Here is a 25,218-nt window from a genome sequence, read left to right as displayed (position 1 = left end):
CTGAGGGGGAGGGAGCGCTTCCCAACCAGCAGAAAACACATGCAGACATGCAAACACAACCTGAGAAGGGGCAATAGGAAGTTTGGCTTTATGTCAGTTTATGTCAGTAGACATTTTTCACAAATCCACAAGTGTCAAGTAATGAACACACACTGCGATGGTAAGTTCTGTTTTCACGGACATTAAAATCTCCATTTGCTCGCGGAAAGAAATCTCCGAAAAGGTCCTCTGTGTAGCAGGAAATTCCTTCTTTTTTCTTCTTCTGTTTTTTTTTTTTTTTTTTTTACACACATCAGGCTCTTCACGTTTAAGAGTTTCTAGGTAGTTTGTACGCATTCTGCGCTCTGTATTCTCCAGTTTGCCTCTTATTTTCTCACACTCTGATGGGGAGAGTTTGGCTCATCTGCTGTCGAACGATTTCCTGACTGCTGTCCGGACTCTTCCTGTGGTGGCCGGGCAGCGTCCCTCCCAGCCGCAGCAGATCCCTGCCAACACACACACACACACACACACACACACACACACACACACACAGGTCACCAGCAGGTTCACGGACACTTTAAACAAAACACAGAGGATACATCTAATTACACTTGATGCTATCGAAGCGGCGGATAAAGACATCCTTCTGATCCAGTCGGTTTTAGTCATAAATTGTTCACTGGCTGCTGTGCAAAATCCTCACAGTCTGTGAGCCTCAAATGTCAGGGCAGAGCGATGATGTGTTAGACAATAAAAATAACAAATACAGCACGATGAGAATATGTTCAAAACTGCTGATGCTGACCCTCCTCTGCTATTTACCAAGTCCAATTCAAACACTAAGCCAGATCAATTCATCACACTGCAGGTTTTAATAAAAGCTGAGCATATATCTCAGCTATCTGGGCAAGATACAGTGTCGGAGTGTCCTTTGTTCCGCGGCCAGCGTCCTTGTCTTTAAGGCTCTCCTGGCTGAAGATACTTTAGAGATAGGGATGCATCTCATATCCTCCCTCTCTCCCATTATCTGCCCCGACATCATTGATCAGCCAATGGCAGGTGAGCAGCAGCGGCGACACATGTGCATTGGCTGCCTCAGAAGCACAGGTTCACACACGCAAACACGGCAGACGCTCTCTAAATCACACTCTGACAACATGATCCTTTCTCTCTCCCCTTCTCTTTCTGTTGCTCCTTCTCCATCTATCTCTCGCTGTCGCATACAGATGAGGCTATAAATTAATCATTGGCATGTCATCCGCATACAGCGACACGTAGCATAACATGCACACACACAAGCGTGCGTGTGCAGACACACACGCACAACCCTCTCCCATTCGCTAGTCGTAGCATTGGGCGCGCCCTCCCCCGACGCATTAAAAAGCTCATTAGCAACCTAATTAAACACATTCCTCTCTTTTAGCTTCTCCTCAATCTCCCTTATTACTCACACTTCATCACCTCCTGCTTTTCCACATCAGCAGCTCTGGCTGCTGTCTGTCCTATCACCTACATTCCAGGATCCAGCCAAGTGTAGGGGGAATTAAACCTAGGTCAGCCATTACATTTCCACACACAATTAGCTTCACTGAGCCCCAATCCTGGCATAGGAGTCGCCCTTGGGGCATGGTGTTATAGTGAAACTGTGAGCCAAGGAGCTGGCAGAGGACCCGGTTACTGTATGTATGAATTCTGCCTTTTGTGTCTGTGGGAAATAGGAAACTATTGCGTAGTCGGAGCCACGCGCTTGAAGATGTGCACTTGATGCATTATACATCACTATAGAGCTCAAGATCTACCATCTAACCCAACACTAATGATACTGTTGACTGGATGCCAGGGTTACAAAACTCAGAACAAACACGTCAGTAAAAATGTTCACCATATGCAGAAGATGGCTGGAACAACATTTGGATTCACTGAAGCCGTTCCACCGAGGCTGTTCCTGTTTGACTGTGCCACTCCAACAGCAGCGACTGCAGAAAGTTTCACTGCACTCCACCCTGAAGGAGATGTGCACTCAAAACAAAGCTGAAAAACAACTTGTCAATGCAGGGAGGACTATCTATGAATAAGGCAGCTTCTACACTTCGTGACTTCCAAAGAAAAGGAATCAGCGAGAAAGAACCAGACTTCTGACATGAAAACTCTTCAATTCAAACAGCTAATCTCTTTGATGACAACAGCCAAAAGCATAAAGCAAACACCAACACCAACAAGCATGAACCTTGATGTGCCCCTTTACAGGCCAACCATGATTTTTTTTACTGTGACATCTTACTCCCAGAGGCAAAGCTCTGGTCTTCTCTGTACTAGAAAGTCTTCTTCACCCAATCCACAGATCGTATATACAGTATGGGACAAGTTTGGAGGGTGAAAGGCAGGGTATCATATCACCCTGTTAGGGTGTGTTCACAGGATTCTGCTTTCATTGTAGAAAAAGCATAGCCTCAACTGCTTTTTGTGCCAATATGGTAAAAAGCCGGTTGCACGATGCATACTTTGTTTCCATAATGACCGGCTGCAGTAGCTACCGCTGTCAGCAAACAGCACTTAGGTACAATTTACAAACACGTAGCAGAAACTCCCACAGCACAGCCAACACGCTCCCATACCGAGTCTCTATGATCAGAGTTGCTGGGAATTAACAAATACTACCAACATTTCCACTGCTACTTTTCGTATTTCTGCTCTGGTTGTTGTTGTTGTAAACTGCTGTGAAACTACTGTGAAACTCTGATTCTTCTTACTTGTCACTGGTTGGCTCACAATAAATGCAATCCAAATCATGTGTGCTCCTCTAACAACTTCAACTTTTCCCAACTTTAGAAATCGCTCCAGTGTTGCCAGCTCTCTTCCCAGGAAAGTGGCTGTTGGCTGCTCGAAAAGTCGCCAGATGACATCATGCGCTAATTTGCATGTGAAAAGTGGAACAAAACAAAAGTGTAACAGTGTGACCGCAAGCTTAGGCACAAATCATGACATGCATCTCTCTCATTTGAGGAAAAGCGGGAGAGAAAGCCAGTGAGTGAGAGAAAATACTATCCAAACAAACCATCAAGCCTCCTGTACTTCCACTCACCCTGAGTAGGTGCTGGTCACCACCTTGAGGCTGGCTGCGTTGCGGAGCAGCTTGTCCAGGGTGCTGACGATGCGGCAGAACTTGGGCCTCAGGTTCCTCTCCTTCACCCAGCACTCCAGCATCAGCTGGTGCAGCACCATGGGACAGTCCATGGGCGGGGGCAGCCTGTAGTCCTGCTCCACTGCCGTCATCACCTGAGGGGCGGGAAATAATTGGTGAAAACACTGCACTGTAGAGTACCCAGAATGTCCTGCATAGAGAGAATAATGCAAATTTCATACGGTGTTTCTGGGATGGATTGGATGGAGATTGCTATGTAGTAGAAAACTTGACCTCCAGTTACTGTATTACGTCCCGCATTAAACTCTTTCTCAGCGCTTGCTATATGCTGTCACACATTCCTCTCCTCTTCCCTGTAACTATCCTCACAATACTATAAAAACATTGTTATTAGAAAGTATTCTCTAACTTGTCAAATCAAGAGGCATGATTGATAGGGAGGATAAGTAAGTGGAGGATGAAAATGTGTGCCTCATTGATATGATTTTTTTCCTAGCAACTGCATTTCCATCCATATGTTGTGTGTCCCCACAACAATGAGAATTGCCATTTGGGAGCAATAAAGCATCTCTGCAGGGCTCTTCTTCTCCTGCTGCCTGTCCTTTGATTTTTATGTTGTACTTCTAGTCTACAAGTACCTCTGTTTACATCCACTATCTGTTGACTCTGTTGCTTATTGAGCGATGACTGTGGTACAAAGGCTATAGAGAACAATAAAAGACCTCTACTTTGATGCTTTCATTACTGCATGTGGATTCGGTTACTGAAGCTATACATACATTACTGGCATTTTTCATTCTAGCTTCTTTGCTTTATTGCCATCAGCATTACAACTCTCTTTTGAAGCACAATACAGAGCACATATTCCACGGAGAGTGAAGTGGAGGTGTACACAATGCTACGCTACTTTGTTAGGGGAGGAGGAACCGAGAGGTTTCTTTTCTTTCCTGCAAGCTCACTGCTGTAGTTACAATGTCTGTGCAGTGCAGATAGCCTACAGGTAACAACGTCCGTAAAAAAAAAAAGCCTTTTCCGGAATATGCTTCTGTGTGTGTGTGTGTCTGTGAGGCTTTGCAGTATGGATTTGTAGAGGGTGGGCAGGCTAGGGTTGTAAATAAGGTGGTAAAAACTAGAACACAGGCACGCAGCTGCACCAGCATCTGCAGTGTGGAGATAAAGACGGCAGAGCAGAACAGAACAGAACAGGCCCAGATCCAACATGTCAGGCTGGAAATCACAGCCACAACAGCTCAGCTGAAACTCTGCTGGCCCTAAACTTACACATAACAGTCTGTGTGTGTGTGTTTGTGTTTGGTATACATATACAGTATGTATAAAAATACAGGTGTAAATGCGGCCAAGACGCACGGAGGACAGATTGTAATCCGATCGCCCAAACCAGCTCTGGAGCTGATCAGGGACGCATTCGGCCACATTAACAACAAAGTGTAAATGCAATGCGTCTACAATATAGCAGCGTCCACATATAGGAGCTACGCTAACTGAAATAAACGTTTGCGTGTGGATCCAACCAGGAAGCAGCAGGCTGGTTGGACAGTCACATACTACTAAAAATGGTTTCCCCTGAATTATTACAAGGGTGAGTAGATGGATTCTAACGCCAGGTGTATACAACCCAGCTCCATCAGATCTAGACACACTCCAGACACAACACGTGTTCATGCCAGGTGTAAAGGGAGTGTAACTCACGTCCTGGTTGCTCATGTCCCAGTATGGCCTCTCTCCATAGGACACCACCTCCCACATGACGATGCCGTAGCTCCACACGTCACTGGCGGAGGTGAACTTCCTGAAGGCAATGGCCTCCGGCGCCGTCCACCGGATGGGAATCTTCCCTCCCTGCTCAGACACACAGAGGGGGATGGTACTGAGACCCCAGGAGGCGCTGCAGGCATTGTAACCACACACACACACACACACAGGGGGAAGGAGATACACAAACAGGCAGATGCACAAACTCGCACAAGCTGGCTTGCACATACACGCATGCGTACACACACACACACACACACACACACACACACACACACAGAAGCTGATGCAAATTTCCCAGACGGTCTTGAACACTAACACAAACATTGGCACACAAGAACAGTCACACATGCATGCATATGCACATGTTAAACAAGTGAAGGGGATCAAATTAACAAGCTCAATTAAACATGCACAGAATGTACAAACACAGAGGAGCAGACTAGAGTTGGTACACACACACAAACACAAACACACACACACACTGACCAGAGAGCTGGTGTAAGTGGGATCAGCGGAAGTGTCGTCCAGGAAGCGTGACAGGCCGAAGTCGGAGACCTTGCAGACCAAGTTGCTGTTGACCAAGATATTGCGGGCGGCCAGGTCTCTGTGAACGTAGTTCATGTCTGACAGGTACTTCATCCCTGCAGCGATGCCACGCAGCATCCCGACCAGCTGGGTCATTGTGAAGCGCCCGTCGTTCAGCTGCAAAGACACAGCCGGAGCCAGAGCGGGGGGGATGAGGGGAGGAGAGGGAAGGTAAAAAGGGGGAAGAGAGTGAAAAGTTTTAAAATGAATAGAAAAGGTGGAGAAATGAGGAAAGGGGAGAAGAGAGAGGGAGAAGGGAGATAAGAGAAACAGTCAGTCACTGAGTCTACATAAACATGACATCTGTCATAATGTTTCATGGCTGGCCCTGTCAGCCGTTGACAGCTGACCTTTTCATGCATGCTGTCCAATTAGCTGAATAATTAGACTCCTTACTGTGACACTGAAGGCATTAAAGGCTCAATATTTAATCCCAACAAAAACAAAAAGAGAGCCGCAACGCTGAAATTAAAAACATGGAACTGGAGGTATTTTTTCCATTCTCAAACTGACTGACAAACTAGTTAGAGGGACTGGCAGTGCATGATATTTAAGAGCGCGTGTTAACATGTATTCTCTGAAGCAAAAAGCTCTGTTTGCATTTTTAGTTTGTGAACATTAAAGTAAAATTGTCCTGTCAACTGAATTACAATGGTTTGAGTGGGTTGCGCAAAGCTTATTTTCCATTTCAAAGCCTTTGACTTGCAGAATCTAGCCTTTTATGTTCAAAACTCAGAAGCTCAAAGAAATCTGAGATTAGGGCTTTGAGGGTTTAATTTGCTTACAATGGTCCACATTTATGAAGAGTGCCACAGTAGGAACACTAATCTAGGATAAACTTTGTTCTGTAGATCGTAATGAATGAGAGTCAAGGAACACTGGCCAGTGATCCCAGGTCAGCCCTCCAGCCTGCGAAGGCTCATAAATGAGGCCCATTGTAACTACAAACCTGATAAGAGTACATTTAATTAATACTAGTCAGTGGGATGTCAATTTACAATTAACTGACAGATAATGAGGAAATCCTTCCAGCCCTCTATGATGCTGAAACTGCACTGTGAACTTTTCCATAGCTAGAGACGTAAGGTTTCCTGTCGTGACCTGAGTTATCGGCGGAATAAAAAACAACAGTTTGGGACAAAATCAATCCCTTCTTTGAAACTACAAAATGGAGAGAGGAGAGAAGAAAACTCGACATGACAAAAGCATAAACATTCTGCTTTGTACTCTGCACACTCCAGTGAAGTCTGACAGAGAAACAAGCTGGGATGGATGGATGTATAAACAACAGGCATGATTCATAGCAGGCCTTCAAAGCTCTTCTCTTCACTGGCTCTTGGGTTGAGCATGTGTGTACATACATACATACATGTGCCTGTGCCTATGTGTGGTCCACTGTGTGTTTCTGTGTGTGTGTTCGTGTCTCCAGGCACCATATTATGAACACCACAGTCTGTGTGTGTCTGTATGTTTGTATCTGTCTGTGTGTGTGTGTGTGCTACTCTGAAGGGCCCTCCCTCATTAGATCAGTACTCAGAGTTGCTCTGAGTCACGCGCTGTGTGACATTGGTAGGAGCGGGGGTGGGGACAGCACAGGCCTTGGACTTTTTTTTGTTTTTGTGTTATTGGCCGGACAGCTGACTGAGAGGAGTGGGTGAGAAGGAAGGAAGAGGCTCAGGCTGGACTCGCAGATGCGGTGTGTGTGTCCCTACCAGAGTTCAGACGAGAGGTATCAAGAAAAAAACCCTGCTGCTTTTCGATATAGATCTCAAAGCTAATCTGTATCAAACGCTGCCCGGTCCTTTTGATCATGTACGGACTGGACGGTCTGATCGGGGTGTGTGTGTGTGTGTGTGGATGGAGAAGGGTCGGCTTTATGTTGCTTTAAAGAACAGCGGCAGAACATCAGCGCACCTCCAGCGTTAAGTAACCCCTTCCAAGGTAACAAGAGTTCGTCACGGCGCACTAATGTATGCAGCCGCAAAAGAGCATTGAATGTGAAAGACATATAAAAGCCCTCTCGCAGCTGGAAATGTACAGCGTGACCCCTGTTCTCCCATCATGCCTTTATTCAGCATTAGTTTGTGTGTAGGTGGTGGTGAAACTCCAATCAGTTATGTATTCTATAGCTGCACAAAGACTCTCTAAACACACTGAAGTGAGACCATCCAAAGGTCTAGCATGTGACACTGTTCCACCAGGAGTTTGTACACTGGAAGCCTGTCAGTATCACTCAGTCACGTCAAGCAGAAAGACTATGCCTGTCTCCAGGCGTTATATTACACATTTAATCTCTATCACTCAGCAACCGAGCGCCTCGGGGTGTTTTACAGAGAGTAAAACATCCCGATAACCCAGAGGTGTTGTGAATGACTGTGTGTATGTGTGTGTGTGTGTGTGTGTGTGTGTGTGTGTGTTCCTCGCAGCTTTGATACAAACAGAGCAGTAATCTTCTCTGTCAGAGGTGCCGCGCGCCTCCCGACCGAGCTTACCCTGAGGAAGGAATCGAGTGCTCCATTCTCCATGAATTCGGTGATGATGAGGACGGGGCAGCTGCGCGTCAGGACGCCCTCCAGCCTGATCACGTTGGGGTGGTCGAACTGGCCCATGATGGAGGCTTCGGCCAGGAAGTCCCGCCTCTGGCGCTCGGTGTAGCCGGCCTTCAGCGTCTTGATGGCCACCACCACCTCCCTGCGGCCGGGCTGCTTGAGCCGCCCGCGGCACACCTCACCGAATTCACCTGGGGCGAGGGGGGGTGGGGGGTGGGTGGGTGAGGGTGATGGGGGGGGGGGGGGGGGGGGTTGAGTGAGCAGGGGGGAGGGAGGAGGAGGAGAGTGGAGGAAAAAGGAGGGAGTCGGGGGGGAAAGTGAGGGAGAGGGAACATTACTGGTTTGCACGAGGAGGAGAAAAGTCGGTGAGGGAGTGGAGTTGAAAGAGCTGGGGGATCGGTTTCAACCGTACAGGGAAGAGTGAGAGAGGAGAGCGCCAGGCAAGAGGTCAGAGGTCAAAATGTCGGGGGAGAGAAGGAGTGACCGGTCTCGATAGAGAGTGCAACCTGGAGGCGGTGGAGGGAGAGAGAGGACGGGTGAGGAACTTGGGGGTTTTGCATTTGGTGCCTGAATGAGAGTGTTTACGAGGGAGAGAGAGAGAGAGAGAGAGAGAGAGTGAGAGAGAGAGGGAGGGAGGACGAACGAGCGGGAGCAGACCGTCATTTGAGGTAAAGTTAGGACACGACATGCTGCTGAGAAAAAAACCCCAAAAAAAACAACAGACTAGGCGGGGGGGAGAGCTGCGGAGAAGATATTGACTTCAGCCCCTTCCAAAACCGATTCATTGCCCGTTCTCTCGGACAAAGCCGATGGCGTTGTTTACCTGCACCGATGACTTCTTCTATTTTCACACAGGAGATGTCGATTTCTTTGGCAAACTCGTGGACGGCTTCATTGGGGTCCTCATAAGTGAAGGGGTCGATGTACACTTTGACCCCCGGAGAAACTGAGATGGAGAGGAAAAAAATCAAAGAGTCAAAGTCAGCATTTCTGCAGGCAAATCCGATTTGTTTCTCAAATACAATCTTTAGGACTGACTGTCCACACTCTCATTTACAAGTGAGCAGGTCGTATTTGTGTGTTCAGGCACCAATAAGCTATCTGCATTGGTTGCCGTGGTAACGACGCAGGCGTGTCTACGTATGGTAACTGATGGCACGTTTTTTCAAATATGGAACCAAACCAAAAAGCGGCAAAACGTCAGGTGTCGTGTTGCAAGTGACATGAAGGACAGTTTGAAAACCGCGTCCAGAGCGGTCAGACTGCAGAATTCCAATTTGAATTGCATTTCAAACCACATACAAATGTGGCTTAAATCTGATTTGCAAAAATTGGTGTATGTTTTTTGCCAAAAATCTGATTTGAGCTGGCAGTCTGAACATAGCCTTTGTCATAGGAGTCTGGTAATAAATATAATTGTATGCATGTGGATGGTCTAGAAGTTTGGTCTTGTTGTTTGTGTTTTACAGCTCAGCTGATCAGTCTGGTCATGACTTTCATTGAGCAAATAGAGAAATGATTTCCTGCGTCAGTCAGGTGATTGGATAATTGATTGAATCATTTGGTTAACTGTACTGGCATGAGCAAAAGGCCGCAGTTCACCTGACAGGACCAGAGGGCCAGAAAGATGTGAAACACACACACACGCGCGCGCGCACACACACACGCACACCAAAACTCACTGTATTGCTGCAGTTTCTCTGTGTACTCCAGCTCAGAACCGCTGCGTTGCTTCCTGTAAACAAGAAGCACACAAACAAAATCACATTCACATCATGAATCTTCAGCCTCGACCCATTCCAGGTAGAGGGAATGAAACTAATATCTAACTTAACTACCATATGATGCCACCGACTGCCAAGGAAGGAACTCATGAAGAAATTCTATTTATTTATTTATTTATTTTTGGTTCAGTGCTCCTGTTTGAACTCAAGAATACCCTTTGAAAACAACTTCAAATTGAATGAGACTCTGTTGAGAATGCAACTAATAAAATGAAACATGCAGTTCAGGGTTGTGGTAATAAAATCAAACTCTTACTTGAGGCAGACCACAGCGATAACCACCAAGGCAACAATGACCACCAGACCTGCAGAGGCCGAGCCCACGATGAGAGGCAGCTGGTCCTGCACCGACTTCTGAGGGTCACCTGGGAGACACACACACACACACAAATAAGTAAATAACAGAAGTACTGTTAGGGATTATAGAAAGGCTTGTATTGCATGGCCACCAATCAAACCATAAAACCTATTTAGCCTCAACACGCATCAAGAAAATTGTACCACCAGATTATAGGCATTAGACTCGGAGACTAGGAGAAAGGTTGATCATACTGTGCAGGCTGGTGCTGAAGTCCATGGGGTTGCTGTAGCGTCCGTACCCCGCAACAGTGCGGGCTCTGACCTGCACCACGTAGGGCGTGGCAGCCCTCAGCCCCTCCACCCTGGCTGAGCTGTGCTGGGACGTTACGGTGTGGGACATCGCCTGGCCCTGTGGCACAGCATAGGACCGTTAAAGGAGAACTTTTTTCCCTTGTGATTTTCAGATGGGCGATTCGCCTCAGAGACCTTTTGGTTCTCTGTTAGCGACATGGTAGAAGACAAAATTTAGACACTGCTGGTGTTAAATGAATGAAGGATAGACAGGCAATAACAATGTGTCAGTATTCAGCCTAAATCAAAGCGTTTTTGTTATTTTAAGGGAAAATAAGTACGATTTTTACTGTCCCATAGCACAAAACGACCATAATATATCTGATAGGTTTGATAGGGTTGTTGATCAATACTCAACATGACTCAACTCATTGGAATTTCAAGACACTCATAACCCCCCCCCCAACAACACATATATACCCACACACACACACTGAAATCAACACCATCTAACAAAAAAACAATACAAAAACAAAAAAGTACTTTCTTTACTGGGCTGGTCACTCTTGAAAAGGACATTCTCAGTGTCAATAAGGCTAGTGCTGTGACCTACATTAAGGCAAAGGGTAAAAAGTGGGAGCTTACCCTCTCATAGTATTTAATCTCATAGTCGAGGATGACCCCGTTTGGTTTCTCAGGGGGCAGCCATGACAGGCTGAGGGTGTCTGAAGTGGATCTCATCAGATGGACGGTAGGCACTGCTGAAGGCGCTGGGGTCGGACAACAGAGGAGACGTGTTACTGTGAAGTCACCCTGACTCCCTGACCTCTCAGGCCGCGAAACCAGAATTTCCCTTTGGGAGTCACTAAAGCATCACAGTATCGTTAAGACAATTATTATTCAAAACTGTCCAACCTGAACAGGTTAAGACAATGGCACACGTTTCACCTTCATCGTGTCCTGCAGCTTATTGATTAGTGAGGCCTGAAATTGACTTAATCGACAATCATTGTCACGGGTCCATAAACTGCACTAAGGTGGATTAAGTGCAGGTTAACTGGGAGAGTAATGACAGGCTCTGAAAGGTGCTGACCAGTTTGGCTGACGGTGACGCTGCAGATATTAGGTGGTGATGCTGAAAGGTGACATTGTCGGGGTGAAATATAAGATATTGCCTGGTTGATAATGTGCTGACAGTGGAAATGTGGCGTAAACTATACATTTCACCTGCTTTTCCCGAGACTCACTGGGAACAGCAGCGAGGGACGCCGCATGAGTCGCTCTTGATGAGCTTGTCCCGCCATGTTGACTCACAGCATTAATACTACTAAGGATACTGAGAGCTGACACTCATTGACACTGACTGAACGGAGGATCCGCTAACCAGCGTGTCTGATAGTGATGTTAAGTGTTATTGATTAGAGCGCCGCTATGCATCGGCTCGGACGGGGAGAGCTTCTGCTACTAACCGGCTTGGTTGGTGGTGATGTTGACGGTGGAGTAGCTGGGTATGGAGGGGTTCTTCCCGGAAACCCCGTTGACGGCCTGGACCTCGAAGCTGTAGCGGGTGTGCGCCTGCAGGTTCCTCACCACCACCTTCCTCTGCCTGAGCCCCAGCCGGCGCGGCGCGATGTCCACGTTGTCGTCGCAGCGCGTGCACGGGCTCCGGTCTCGCAGGCACTTCTTGCACACCACGTTGTAGACCAGGTCGCTCCGTCCGCCCGTGTCCTCGGGCTCCTCCCACTCCAAGGACAGCGAGGTCTCGTTCACGCTAGAGATCACATTCTGAGGCGCTGAAGGGATAGCTGCACGCGCACACACACACACACACACACACGCGCAACAAACACGTAGGTGTCCAAGCAGGCGGGCGGGCAGGGATAGAGAAACAGGCACGGACACACACACACACACACACACCACAGAGGCTTTAGTCATGCTCCCCATCCAGTGCTTGCTTACAGTATTCTCCCTGCTTCTGAAAGAAAAACCTGTTTTTAATATTTAATAAAGTGTAAGAAGGTGACACGAGGTAGTATTTCATGTACAGAAATAGGCTTTACAATAAAATAATCCTATTCCTTTTATAGAGGCCTTTTCCACAAAGAGATAGCATGCTTTACAAGCCCCGGACAAAATCCTCAGGATCAAGTGGAGGACATGGAGTGCATGTAAAAAGATCACAAGAGGGGAACATCTTGGGGGGGAAAAAAATCTCTTTTCATGGTGTAAGAACATAAATCAACACAGGATAAATAGGACATGTCATGCATAACAAGAACGGCGCCGAATCCACCGCTCGTCACTTGGTAATGTTCTCCGAGGAAACACACACTCCTATGCATAACTGCATAAATAGCTATGGAGTATAACCCACGTCCATCCCCACGCATAACATCTCTATCGCTATTCATGGAAGTTGGATAATCCACGATGATAGAAATTCATATTCTTGTATCAGTATACCCTGAGGCCAGCGCTTCTCAATAAGCAGTGCTGCAGTTTGAGTAAAGAGTGTTTGAAACCTGGATAAAGTATGATAACTGCAGAGGGAGGCAACAAAGATTGCTTCAGCCGACACTCTTTTCATCCTATTACAGCAAAAGAAGAGAACTGCTCTCCCTTAAGCTTCCAGCTGGGGAAAATCTAACCTGTCTCAAAGCAGCCAGAGAGAGAGAGAGAGAGAGAGAGAGAGAGAGAGAGAGAGAGAGAGAGAGAGAGAGAGAGGCAACTGCTGCATGGCACACACAAGGAAAAGCTTTCGGGGCATCTCCCTTCAATCTGCTCCTCACAGCCAAAACTGCCTGTCCGCTCAGTTCAGTTCCTCAGCCAGCTAGCCTTGAGCCGCGTTTCGCTTGCCCTGTCCTTTCTAATTAGGCAGACACGGTTCAGAGTGGAGCCTCTTCTAATTGGACACCCATCTAAAACACACGCTGAGTCCAAGCTGCCGGCCATTGACTTGCCGGGGCTCTCTTGTGCAACACACCACTTCCAACACAAAGCACAGACTGCCTGGCACAAGCTCTGACAGACCATCGGGACAGAGCTGTCAGGGTGGCGTGCATGTGTGTGTGTGTGTGTTTAGTCTGCGGTCGTGCCTGTGTGCCTGCCCGCCTGCCCGCGCACGCCGGTCAATGTCACAGTCCAAAGTGTTCCTGTGACGAGGATCTGGGGAAGACAGTTACGGGCCGTGTGTGTCATTTAAGGCAGTGAACGGCCCCTGGGGGGGATTTCACGCGGTCAAGGCAGCACATGTCGTCCTCCATCAGCACGACTGCTGGGACTTCTCCCTCTGAGAAACCTGTCTGTGAGGAACGGCCGTGGACGCCGCGGCCAGCACCGCACTAGCCTAGTTAACACCGAACGCACTACTACTGCCTTTTGTAATATTTCACATGCAGAAGTCCCCCCTCTCCCCCTCTGGAAACACACATTTTATTCCACAAGCAACGTCTACACACAACAACAGAGGCAACCTGGCACTGATAATATCGCTGTTGTCCTGTGAAAACCATGTAGCTCCAATTTTGTTGATTTTCATGTTTTCACTTCAGTTGAAGGATTACATGCTCCTCAGAGGGCTGAGAAAATTAGGCTTAGGCTTATGAAACCAAAAGAAAATCCACAGGATAAAATCAAAAATGCATTGTGATCAAGCTAAAACAATTTTTTCTTGACATACAGCGATGATAGACTTTATATAACCCACGCCCTCGTTTCACCTTTGAAAAAGAGATTTCGTGTGCATAAGTAAATTCCAGTATTCAGGTTTTTCTTTATTTTTTTTCCACCCCGCTGTTTGTGTGCTGCAGGATGGCTTACTGGTGCAGGCAGAGTCGGGGGGGTCGCTGTCGGCGCGGTAGAAGCCGTTCTGGCAGGGGCAGATGTTGGCTCCTCGGGCGCTGGTGCGACTGTTGGAAGGGCAGGGAAAACAGGATCCCTCCCCGTATTTGGATTTGAAGGTCCCAGGGCTGCAAGCTAGACGAGAGGGAGCAAAAAAAAAAAAGGACAATAAGAAAAGGACGCTGTCACTGTCAATCTGCCGTAGAAACAAGCCGCTATCACATCTGTCAAATCTAAGACAGTCAGGCTTGAGCTGACAATTCTAAAGCACCCTGTAAACCCAATATTTATGGAGAATATTTTTGAGATGTATGTGAGGAATGGCGCACAGTTAAGCCCGAATTCTTATCTATACGTTGGCGTCTGCTCTCGCATTTTCGCTCTCTCTAACAGGTGACATTAATCTCCCCAAAAGAGAGCCGGGATGACAGCAAAGTTCCATGTTGGAAGCGGAAGAAAAGGAGGAGGAGAGAGATGAAGATAGACTGCTGACAGTAGATTGCTGTTGTCAGACAAACAGGGATTGAGAAAGCTTCTGAGAAAAGGGATACACCCTAAACCCATCAATCAGCGTCTGGTTGGTGCTAAGCTCTCCAAGCCACACTGCTGAATACAAACAAGGCCTCCAAATGCATGCAGAACAGCTCAATAATAAACCAATACATCAATTCAAATGGAGGGGCGTCAGACTCAACGCGAATTAGCCGAGGAGATTTATTAGAAAAATATACAAAGCGGCATAATCTTATACGATGTGTCCAAGCGATTAATTCAAATTCTAAGGTGTCAAGCTGAAGGTTGGCTGATATCTAGTCTTAGGGATAAACCAACATAAGCCTAGACTAAAGAAGGATTCAGATAAAGGGGATTAGCAGTAAAGGGTCTGGATATATCAGCCTCCAGAGCCCCAGATTTTACTGTTTGCCACATTCCTGACTCGCGGTGTAAAACCGGGGACTCTGGCAAACATCTGTCCTATCAGCGTGAGGGCTCATAAAACCCAGCCAGCGAGGGAGTGTGATTAACTAGTTAGGCTAAGTGGTCTTTCAGTTTGAACTCAAGTTCCACCCTAATTCCCAAGAATGCCACTTTTAGGGAAATCAGTGTAGCTAATGGCCCACAATGTAGCTCTAAAAACCATGCAATAAAAAGCCAAGGAAGATAAGATGAAAATGTAGTTTTTTTTTCTCCCTCTCATAATTCACAGAGACCTTAAGGCCCTGCACACTCTCTGATCTGATTTATTTTTTTCTATTACACACTGCATCATCATTTTCTTTTGTTTTGTTTGTTTTCCTTGCTTCTTTCAAACGGCTGCTGAATCACCTCACTGTCTTGCTTCAATCCATTAACCTCTTTGGAGGGCATGATGATTTCCTTTTTTGGATACACTAAGGTCTCCCTCCTTCCCTCTGTCTCTCTGTTCTCCCTCCCCCCTCCTCTCCTCTCCTCTCCTCTCCTCTCCTCTCCTCTCCTCTCCTCTCCTCCTCTGCCTTCTCTCCATCTCATGCAGTGTTTGGCTGTGAGCAGCAGCGGGACTGAGGTAAGAAATGAAATGTCTGAGTGATTAATGTTAGCGTGGCAGTGTTGGCTCACGTTGGTCTGAGTGGTGTTAATGAGTGTGGCCGCCTGTAGATTAACTAACGGGAGGCCGAGGAGGAAATTACACTTCCTCATCGTAACCGCTGGCTAAAGCCCTAGAGAGCTTTTTATCAGGCATTGGCGGCAAGCTTTTAACCTTGAGCCGCCAAATGGCAACGAATGAGCTCTCCAGCACGTGTTCTACACTATTTCTCACGCCCAGGTGAGAGAAACGCTTCCCCTGTCTTTCTTTGCCTCTCTGCAGCCCCCCTCCCCCTCTCTTTCTCCCTTCCTTTTGGCCACCGCTTCTGTCCCTGCCTTGGCAATTCACACCTCTTAACTCTCACTATCTCTCTTTCTCTCTTAATATCTCTCTTCCCTGGCCCGCAAATACCTTTCCCTCCCATTATCTGCTTTTTCCTCGCGCAAAATCTATTGGCTCTCTATTTTGTGCCTTCCCGCTATCTTTCTCTCCCTCCTGTCCTGCTCTCACAATATTTGTATGCTGCTCCTCTCTGCAACACCTCATTAATTCATACTCTCCTCCACCCTCCTTCACCCCCTTTCAGGAGCCACACAATAAATGCAGAGAAGAGGGCATAGACTGAGGTGACTTGCGCTGAGCATATAAAGAAGGTTTAGTTAAATAAAAGTCGAAATGTCTCTTAAATACACTAACCCTGGCACTGGGTATCGTCTGCAGACGGTTCGAAACCGGCTATGCAGGTGCAGGAGCCCACAGGAACCATCCACTCCCCGTCCCCGTTGCAGTAGAGCTTCAGAGGGACGGAAACCTCCATGGCGTTGGACACACAGGCCCCCGGGGCGATGACTAAGGAGGTGGCCTCCGCGCCCGTGGCCGTCTCGGGGAACACGGCGAAATTGGCGATGGTGGTGGAGCACTTCTTGAAGAAAACCCTGACGGAGATGAGAGACATGCAGGCGCCGAGGTCCTGGAAGGCCAGGTAGAAGCCGGCCTTGGAAAGAGGGCCGAAGCTGCGCACTTTGGTGTTGATCCGGCCCGCCTCCAGCAGGGAGAAACTCTCGTCCGGGGCGATAGTGTCCACCTTCACGTAGGGGTTCTCCCTCCAGAGGGGGCTGGTGTCTGTGGCCGTGTCCCCCTCAGACTCGTAGTAAAACAGGTTAAAGGTCTCTTTGCAGGAGCCGGGGATGTTGGGGATGCTGGCGCAGTCGCGGACGGAGAACTTGAGCTCCACGTAGACGCGCAGCACGCCCTTGCGGGGGATGAAGTCCGTCCGCAGCCAGTTGTTCTGGTTGGGCTGCCGGACGTTACACACCTGGTAGGTCCTGATGGGGCTCATGGAGTCGTCGTAGCCGCTCACCTCCTCCCACTGTGGAGACAACAGAGAGGCATTGTGACAGAGGAAGACATGACAGCAGTGAAACTGGAAAAAATATCAAAACTATACAAAAAAAGCACTGATGGAAGACTGATGAAAACAATGGGGAGAAAAGAGTAGGGTAAGCTGAAGTGTGAAATGAGACATTTTAATTCCTTATGTATTGATATTATTTATTTTAATGCAAGTAAGTTCCTATTCTTCCAGAGACTCATTTACTAATATTAATTACTACTGAGTCATATCAAATGCAGTGCAGCCTAATCCAAAACAAGCACAGAGGGCATTCAAACAAGTGAAATGTTCAGATGTCTGAAACATGATATAAAATTCATAATCAAAATGCAAAACATGCACACACACGTTCACAAGCGTGTTCCGCACGTGTGCCCTGTGTGGTATAATTTGCAGCTAAAATGCTTCTAATTGCATGAATCATTCAGAAAATTCCAATCATTATGCACTATTATTAAGACATATTTCACGCATTATGCCTTATTTGACTAATGGGTCTGATTGTGATCAGATGTACTGTAGAGGTACTGTAGTCCAAACCATCACAAATGTCTTGGTAAGGCCTTTATCATGGTAAACCTACAGCAGCTAGTAAATAACCTGCAGACTGTGGCAGATCTATAAGAAGCACCGCAGTGCTCACACATATAATATTGCTCAAAACAGCCTCACCAGGAAATCTGGTTTCTAAATAACATATAAATTTGCTAGTTGTACTAAGAGATATGAGAGTATGCATTTTAAATGGAAACATTTCCCATATATCCAAGTGGTTATTCTATAATGCAAACAGTGAGTTATTTATTAAAAAGGCAAGTGCGATGTGCAATGTCATCATGGCAGCACTCTGGAGCACTTCAGGTTAAGTGGGATATATATATACATATATATTTTACATGCCTGCTCCTCCAGCACGAGTGCAAATATTTGCATCCCATCTGGTTAGTATGCCTAGGACTGGAATCTTCTCAGGATGTTTAGCTTTGAAAATTCAAAACAGTGACCTAAGGATGATGATATTCCTGTCTGTACATCAATATAAAATAAATCAGAGATCATTTGAATTCAAAGCTTTATTCTTGGGTAATAGTAGTCTGTGTGTATGGTAACTAACATTACAGTCTACCACTTGAGAGCAAAAGGTATATCCAGATTATGAACAGGTTGCATTGGTCAATACATTTTGTCCATGAGGAAATAACCTTGCGAGAAGTCAATCTTTTTTGATTTTTTTCCCCCCTAATTCCCCTTTGCACTGAATGCTTCATTTCCATAACAAATGAGCTTCCCAGAAATTGATTATTTCAACTGGAAGAAAATAATGCATAACTCCACTCACGTCCCATGAGCTCGCGCGCAATTTATTCCCAAACGATGAGTCCAAGAGTCAGCATTACATGTCGTAAATCAACGGCAACACGTTGATGCACTACCTGACAAATATGATAATTGCCGGCCCCAAACGTATGGGCTTGTCAGGCGGGAGGAGAAGGGCTGCCTCGCCTCTCCTGACATATGACTTCATGGATGCCGGGACATTCAGAGCCGGGCCTTGTAGGATACAAGAAGCCGGGCTGCCGGAGATCGTTTCCATGGCAACCCACCGTTTCCATTGACTGACTTTGCGCTCACGTAGCAAAGACAAATTACACTGGCCGGGAGTGGGGGAGGTCTGTCAGGCTGTTAGCCCCGGGGTCAAATTCATGTTGTTTTATTTTCTCGCCATTCCTATGGGGGGTATCAACTGAAAACCTTAATTCCTGCCTGTAATGCGCTCTTGGGTCCGGATTATAAAAGACACACATGCTTTCAATTATCAAGCCTTCTCTCATGGGGAGACATGCAAGGTATAGCCCGCCTAATAGCCTCTTACATACTGTGGGGGTTTGATTTGTTTGCTTGCGTTTGTTTGTTTGTTTGTTTTAGGTAGGGGTCCAATATGCACAGATTCTATAGATATATACAGTATATATATATAGAGTTTTCTCATTTCTAAATTTTCTAAGTATGTGGTTCATTTCCAAAAGTGTCACACAGTGTGTTTCTCATTTGTTCTTAGTATCCAAGAAAACAAACATACACTGCGTAAACAAAGATATAAAACAGTGGGAGGTGTGTTGTTCAAGGCAGAGTGGGCTCTATTAACAAGCAAATGGAACAAATGCTGTGAGAAAAAAAAGGGAAGGCAAAACGAGCTATGGGTACACACACACACACACACACACACACACACAAACTCACCCCACTCTCCGGGAATGTGGTCCAAGCCAGCTCTGTGGTTGCCCACCGACTGTCCATTAGGGTTTCTGCAAATCAAGAGTAGGAGGGTTGACAAACTATAACTTGAATAAAGTGGTGAGAGGAAAAAAAACACACACACACACACAAATCATTACACAACATTAAGGACCACACAGAAGTCCTTTTTGCTTTATAAAGGATGCAGGTAAAACTTTCTCTCGCTCTCTTTCATAACCTCCTCCCACACATACACACACACACTTTTTGAAAGCCTTAGTACACTGTCAACCACAACATATCTGTGATGTCACCTAATTAAAGCTCTCTCATCCCAAAAAAAGTGTGTGACACATGCAAACGGCCATTCTTTTCTCTATTCATTTGCGGTACTAGACATCCTCTAAGACAGTGATTCTCAACCTTTTTCATATCGAGGACCCCTAATTTAGTCCACATTAGGGCCATGGACCCCCATTTAATGAGATTCTGTCTCTCAAACCCAAATCTGAGCATATTTTTATTGATAGATATGATTTTGTCCAGAATTCCATGACTATCTGTATTGTAGGTAGAGAGATAACAGTGAAACTCAAAACAGTCATTCTTCTACATTCCCTAATTGTGTTAACTTCTTGTAAATGAAATAATGCTGAAGTTTAACAATTCATCAATATACTGGGGACCCCCTGGAACCCCCTCAAGGACCCCTGGTGGTCCCTGGACCCCGCGTTGAGAACCACTGCTCTAAGATACTGTCAGTAGAAAATATTCCATTAACTAGCGCACGTTCAGAGAGGTCAAATAAGCTTGAGGAAATTTAACATATCCCATTTGGAGAGATGCTTTTACCCAAAGCGCTTGACAGAACCATGAATTTCCCATCTGTGTGCTTCACGGGAGGCCCGGGCGGTGTGTGTGCTCTCCGTCTTTGTGCGAGAGTCAACCGACTGAGATCTATCGATTCCTAGCAACAGGTGATCTTAGTGGGGTTTTCCCCCCCTCACCTGGCTGTTTACGACTTTGCGGCGAGGTGCGAGAGAGGGCGAGACAACCGGAGGAGAGGCAGAGAATAAACAGCGGTATCAATGGGCATTGTGTGTCAGGCTGTCAATCAGCTGTTATCTGTGTGACGGCTGAGCGACTTCATTAAACCTGAAAAGGTGCGTCTGAAGCACCGGCCCTCTTGATTCTCCATATACAGCTGTACTCCAGTTTACTGCCATTGTTCCGCTGTTGTTAAAGCATAATTACTTGCAACAATTACACTTTTTTTTTTTTTCACGAGGACTCAATGACATGAGGCCTGCTGTGTGCCATTTGCTCACAGGTCGTTGTTAACTGTGCTAAAGCGAGGGGGTGAGAGGGGGTGAGAGGGGGTGAGAGGGGGTGAGAGGGGTGAGAGGGGGTGAGAGGGTCTCCTTGGTAAACAAATGGCACTACCTGTGAAGAACCACCATAGCAGGACTGCAAAATAAAGACACAACTAGGGCTGGGCAACATTGACAAAATCAAATATCATAATATTTTAGACCGAATACCTGGATATTGAGGATGTGACCATAAGATATTTGAGAACATTTTGAAAATAAGTAATGATCATTAGTAATCAGTAATGTGCAATCAGTAATAAGTAATGTGGATATGATGATCAGGTGAAGCCAATCAATGTTTATTTTACTCAGCCAGAACAGGCTAGTAAGTTCAGAAAATTGGATCACTTTACTGTACCGCAGCCTTTAAGACCAGGAAGAAGTGACATTTAAGTTTCACAATATTAGGATAACCGAAATCCCAGACGATATCTAGCTCATATCACAATATCGATATTATACGATATATCACCCAGCTCTAGCCACACTAATGTCTTTCTAAGGAATGCAGCATTGCTTTGGTGCCATAATGGCAGCTGATATTTTGCCTATACACTGCTTTAAACACAGAAGACTATTCGGTCAACAGTATATCCTTGGCTTGAGTGTCTTCTTCTTTGATTGAGCGAACAGATCACTGTTTGGTCCGTTCACCTATAGCTGTAGACACTGAGCTGGAAGTAACTACATGTACAAGGGATCAGACTATCAATGGTGACAGTCTGAACTACATGTGCATTAGAAACAGCAACGGCTTTTCATCATTCTTGAGGCAGGGAATAATCCAATAATGAATACAAGTCTGTACATCCAGCAGGTTAAACGACATGCCCGCGCTGCTGATCCCCAGATCCAGCTCGTCTCTTGGGTGTCTGATCCCCCCCCCCCCCCCCCCTTTACTCCCAGCGCCCGCGGGCAACAGAGTCAGACGACACTCTGACAGCCTCAGATTTAGAAGTCTGCACTGACGCTCTCCTAAACAGGCTTCACCTGCCAGGTCACGCGCGACACGAAGAGCACATGTAGGGGCAACAGAGCGGCATAGTGAGTGGGGAGATCGCCCTGCACCCGTGGGACCTATAAGTTCAAGCCCTGCTTAAGTGTCTTTGAGAAAGACACTGAACCAGCTCCAGGTCGCAGTTCTGGAACTGAACTTTGACCTCCCTGTGGAGGAGGGCAGAAAGAGAATTTCCCTAAGGAGATTAATAAATCATATTCTTTTTACAATTATTATTATTAGCCAGCAGAAGAGAGTGATAAATTCTAAATCTGAGTTATGTGTTGCTGTAATGCACTAAAAATACATGGTCAAGTCTCTTATTACCAAAGTATATTATTGACAACTCGCTGGTTCCCAGAAACCGGTTTAGATCGAAAAAATATCCCAATTGTTCTACAGTTCCCATCGCCTGTTAAATTTACTGTGCCTGTGAGATTCCCTTGCTGCTATAACTCAAATCCAGCAATCCCCCCCTCCTCTCCCATAAAGCTGCAGCGGCGCTGGAGTCAGTCCACCCCTGGGGTAAGAAAACAACGCTCCAGTGGGAACTTGTCCTCAGAGCATCACCACCCGTGGCATTTACTGTTTTTGATCGCCGGAGCCAAAATGCCACACAACTCTGCATTCTCCCCGCGCTCTGGGAGCTCACACATGCTAATGTTTTATTCACTTTGTGAGAGCGGGTGCATCATGAAAGGGAGAACTCTCCTTGTATTACTCTGACACGCACTGCCAACAAGCAAACACATGAAATATTAAGAGCTGAACATCATCTTCAGTGATTGGAGGATGATCAAATATGTGTCTATAAATAGGCATACAACACTGGCATTTTGACTCAAACATCTAACTTGTGATTTAACTTCTGAGGAGCCGAGTTTACAGCTACAGCAGACTAATTCTAAGCAACAGTTAATTTGTAGCTGAGTGCATCTGTCTCTGCAGAATCACATGTAATTACAGTCCAGTGTGATGCTCTGTTTGATGCTTGATGAGCAGTTTTTTAAACAAGTCAAGCTGACCTAATTCAATCTCTCCTCAGGGCCGCTTGCATCTGCTCTTACGGGTCAATAAATAATTATTCATGTTTACATTCTGATGTATAGAGAGAAGGCAGATGAGGATGAAGCTCGCTATTGATGTGGAAATTCACTATTGCTTTTGAACAATCACAAAGGCTGGACTGAAAACTGAGTATTAATGCATTTCCTTCAGTCACGCCTATGCTAGATGACTCCTATAGAATGTTTTCCAAGTAGTAATCCATCTATTTTATGAGCTTTTAAACTGTACGCTAAAGACTCACTATAAATTACATTAACACTGCATTGCTGAAGGCTTTACTGTTGTCTGTTGGTGAGAATGTGAGATTTGTAATCACTGTACGCACTGCACATAAGAATGTACTTAAAGTTGCGATCCAAGTCACACCATCCATCATGCACAAACACTTGACGATCTGAAAAACAAATCTGAGACTCAAGCCATGTGTTGAATTCACTGAGTAAGCGGCTAAACGACGACGTCCAACTGAGCGAAAAGCTCGACCTCGCGCCGCCTCCCTTCCCACGTTCAAACTCATCCGCTCATCTGCCCTTCATGTTTATCCTCAGAGGACAAACATTAGTTAACCTCCGAGCGCTGAGTAACTGGGAGCTGTTGGGTTGGAAACAGGCTGATCATCGGGCCATGAGGGCCTACTGGGACTCGGAGGGCCGCTGCCGCTGCATTGATTTACTTGCTGACACCAGAATTGATGAGGGATCAAGCTGGCCACGGTCCAGGAGAAGCAGATTGGACAGGGAGAAGGAGGCAGGCAGAGAAATGTAGCTACAGCACACAGAGGAGCGGCGTTGCTGGGATGCTGCTGGGTGTGAGTGAAGGCGCTGTGGTGCGGGTGGGCTGCTCCCTGAAGCAATACTCAGATAAACACAGCTTCAGGGGCCGAGGCGCACTACTTGTTAAGCCATTGACCTTTAATTCACACTTGTCATCTAACATGTTTCACATGTGAGTCCTGTGGCGCTGCTGGGGCCGGGACTGATCCGCTCTGGTCTGCGTTCACAGCACTGTGTGGTACCTGAACCCAACGGCACCTTTGGTATTCATCGTCATACGAAGGCGTCCAAGATGAATACCAATAGGCTCGTTTGAGATGAGCAAGTCCTGCGCAGTTTTGACCAGCGACTGCTCGGTCCGTTGCATGATGGTTAGACACAGTTGTATCACACACCCACAGTGAAATGAAGAAACTTCAGTTTTTATATCTGTTCCAAGACATCACTCCATGAGCAGTCCGTATATTAGAACGCTATGTAATATTTTCCATAAATGCCACCTGTAATGCCTACGTTAAAATAAAAATAAGTAACGTGAAGGTCTGGGTCGTTAGAGCAATGAGTGTGGGTGGCGGTAATGCATCTTTTAAATTGTTTATCAACCGCCGTTAAACAAAACTGAAGAAGAAGAAAAAGAGCAGTGAGTGTGCATTCGGGAGTGTTCGGCTTGTTGATTCCTCGCCTGACTGCACTCGGCTACTCTCGTCTATTCTCCAGGCGTGCAGGTAGTCATCTCAGACGAGCCTAATGTTTCTGTTCTACACCGGCAGGAGACCTCCTTGAGAGGGACGCCCACTCGGTCCGTGGTAAGAATCTACCCATGATGCTGTGTTAGAGGTGTGGGTGAGGGAAGGTGGGGCAGGTGGGCATCCTCACTGAGCGGGTGGCTGTGACAACAAAAGGGACAATAGCAACAGGGCAGTCCCTCAGCCGCAATGGAAACACAGGGGTGTCATCGGGGCACACACACACACACACACACACACACACACACACATATGGAATGGGCTGTGCTGCGAGCGCTGTTGATACATGTGTGCATTGATTACAATCATACAGTACAAAGCAAATTGATACTCAGCGGAATTGCCAATTTAACAGAGCGGGTCCGCATTACACTAACAGCCTTGATTAACCCAAACATGAATTAAACACTGTTCACACCGAGGCCATTTCACCACCCAAAATACAGTCTGATCTGCTGTGTGAACTGATGGAACAGACTCGCCCCCGATTAAATTCAACTACTGAAAATGTCAAAAAAAATGCTCATTCTTAACTTTTCATTCCTACACAGGGATTTTCTTCCTGACAATGGTAGATGATTGTGGAGTTTTATTTTCAAACATCCAATCCAGCCCGAACAGCCCATTGTGCATCTTGCGGGAGGGAAAAGTACTCGTAAAAATGTAAAATGGCACAGCCTACCTTCTACAGCCAGGACCACGGGGAGAAGGAGGCTGCATACCCACAGCAAGTAATCCATTGTCATAAAACAGGGTCTTGCAACATGAATAAAGGTGTGTAGACTGGACCCTTCCGATGGAGACTCAAACACAG

General features: G+C 46.4%; 1 protein-coding gene across 1 annotated transcript; it reads right to left on the bottom strand.

Moving 5' to 3' along the window:
- Window positions 1-373: 373 nt before the first annotated feature.
- On the bottom strand, window positions 374-25,218 carry ephb3a (eph receptor B3a). The gene is made up of 15 exons (XM_071523254.1): window positions 25,087-25,218; window positions 19,451-19,515; window positions 16,513-17,185; window positions 14,232-14,387; window positions 11,879-12,214; window positions 11,055-11,179; window positions 10,371-10,527; window positions 10,075-10,183; window positions 9,717-9,769; window positions 8,858-8,980; window positions 7,978-8,225; window positions 5,387-5,602; window positions 4,835-4,984; window positions 3,065-3,258; window positions 374-485 (listed from the first exon to the last, which is right to left on the bottom strand). Exons 1-15 carry the CDS (start codon window positions 25,148-25,150, stop codon window positions 374-376), a joined length of 2,781 nt encoding a protein of 926 aa, XP_071379355.1. The 5' UTR covers window positions 25,151-25,218.

This window comes from Centroberyx affinis, unplaced genomic scaffold, assembly GCF_046629955.1.
Source record: "Centroberyx affinis isolate AG114_WGS23_722 - 3 ecotype Tasmania unplaced genomic scaffold, CSIRO-AGI_Caff_v1 ptg001078l_1, whole genome shotgun sequence".
In the NCBI taxonomy this organism is placed as follows: domain Eukaryota; kingdom Metazoa; phylum Chordata; class Actinopteri; order Beryciformes; family Berycidae; genus Centroberyx; species Centroberyx affinis.
This window is presented reverse-complemented; position numbering and strand designations above follow the sequence as displayed.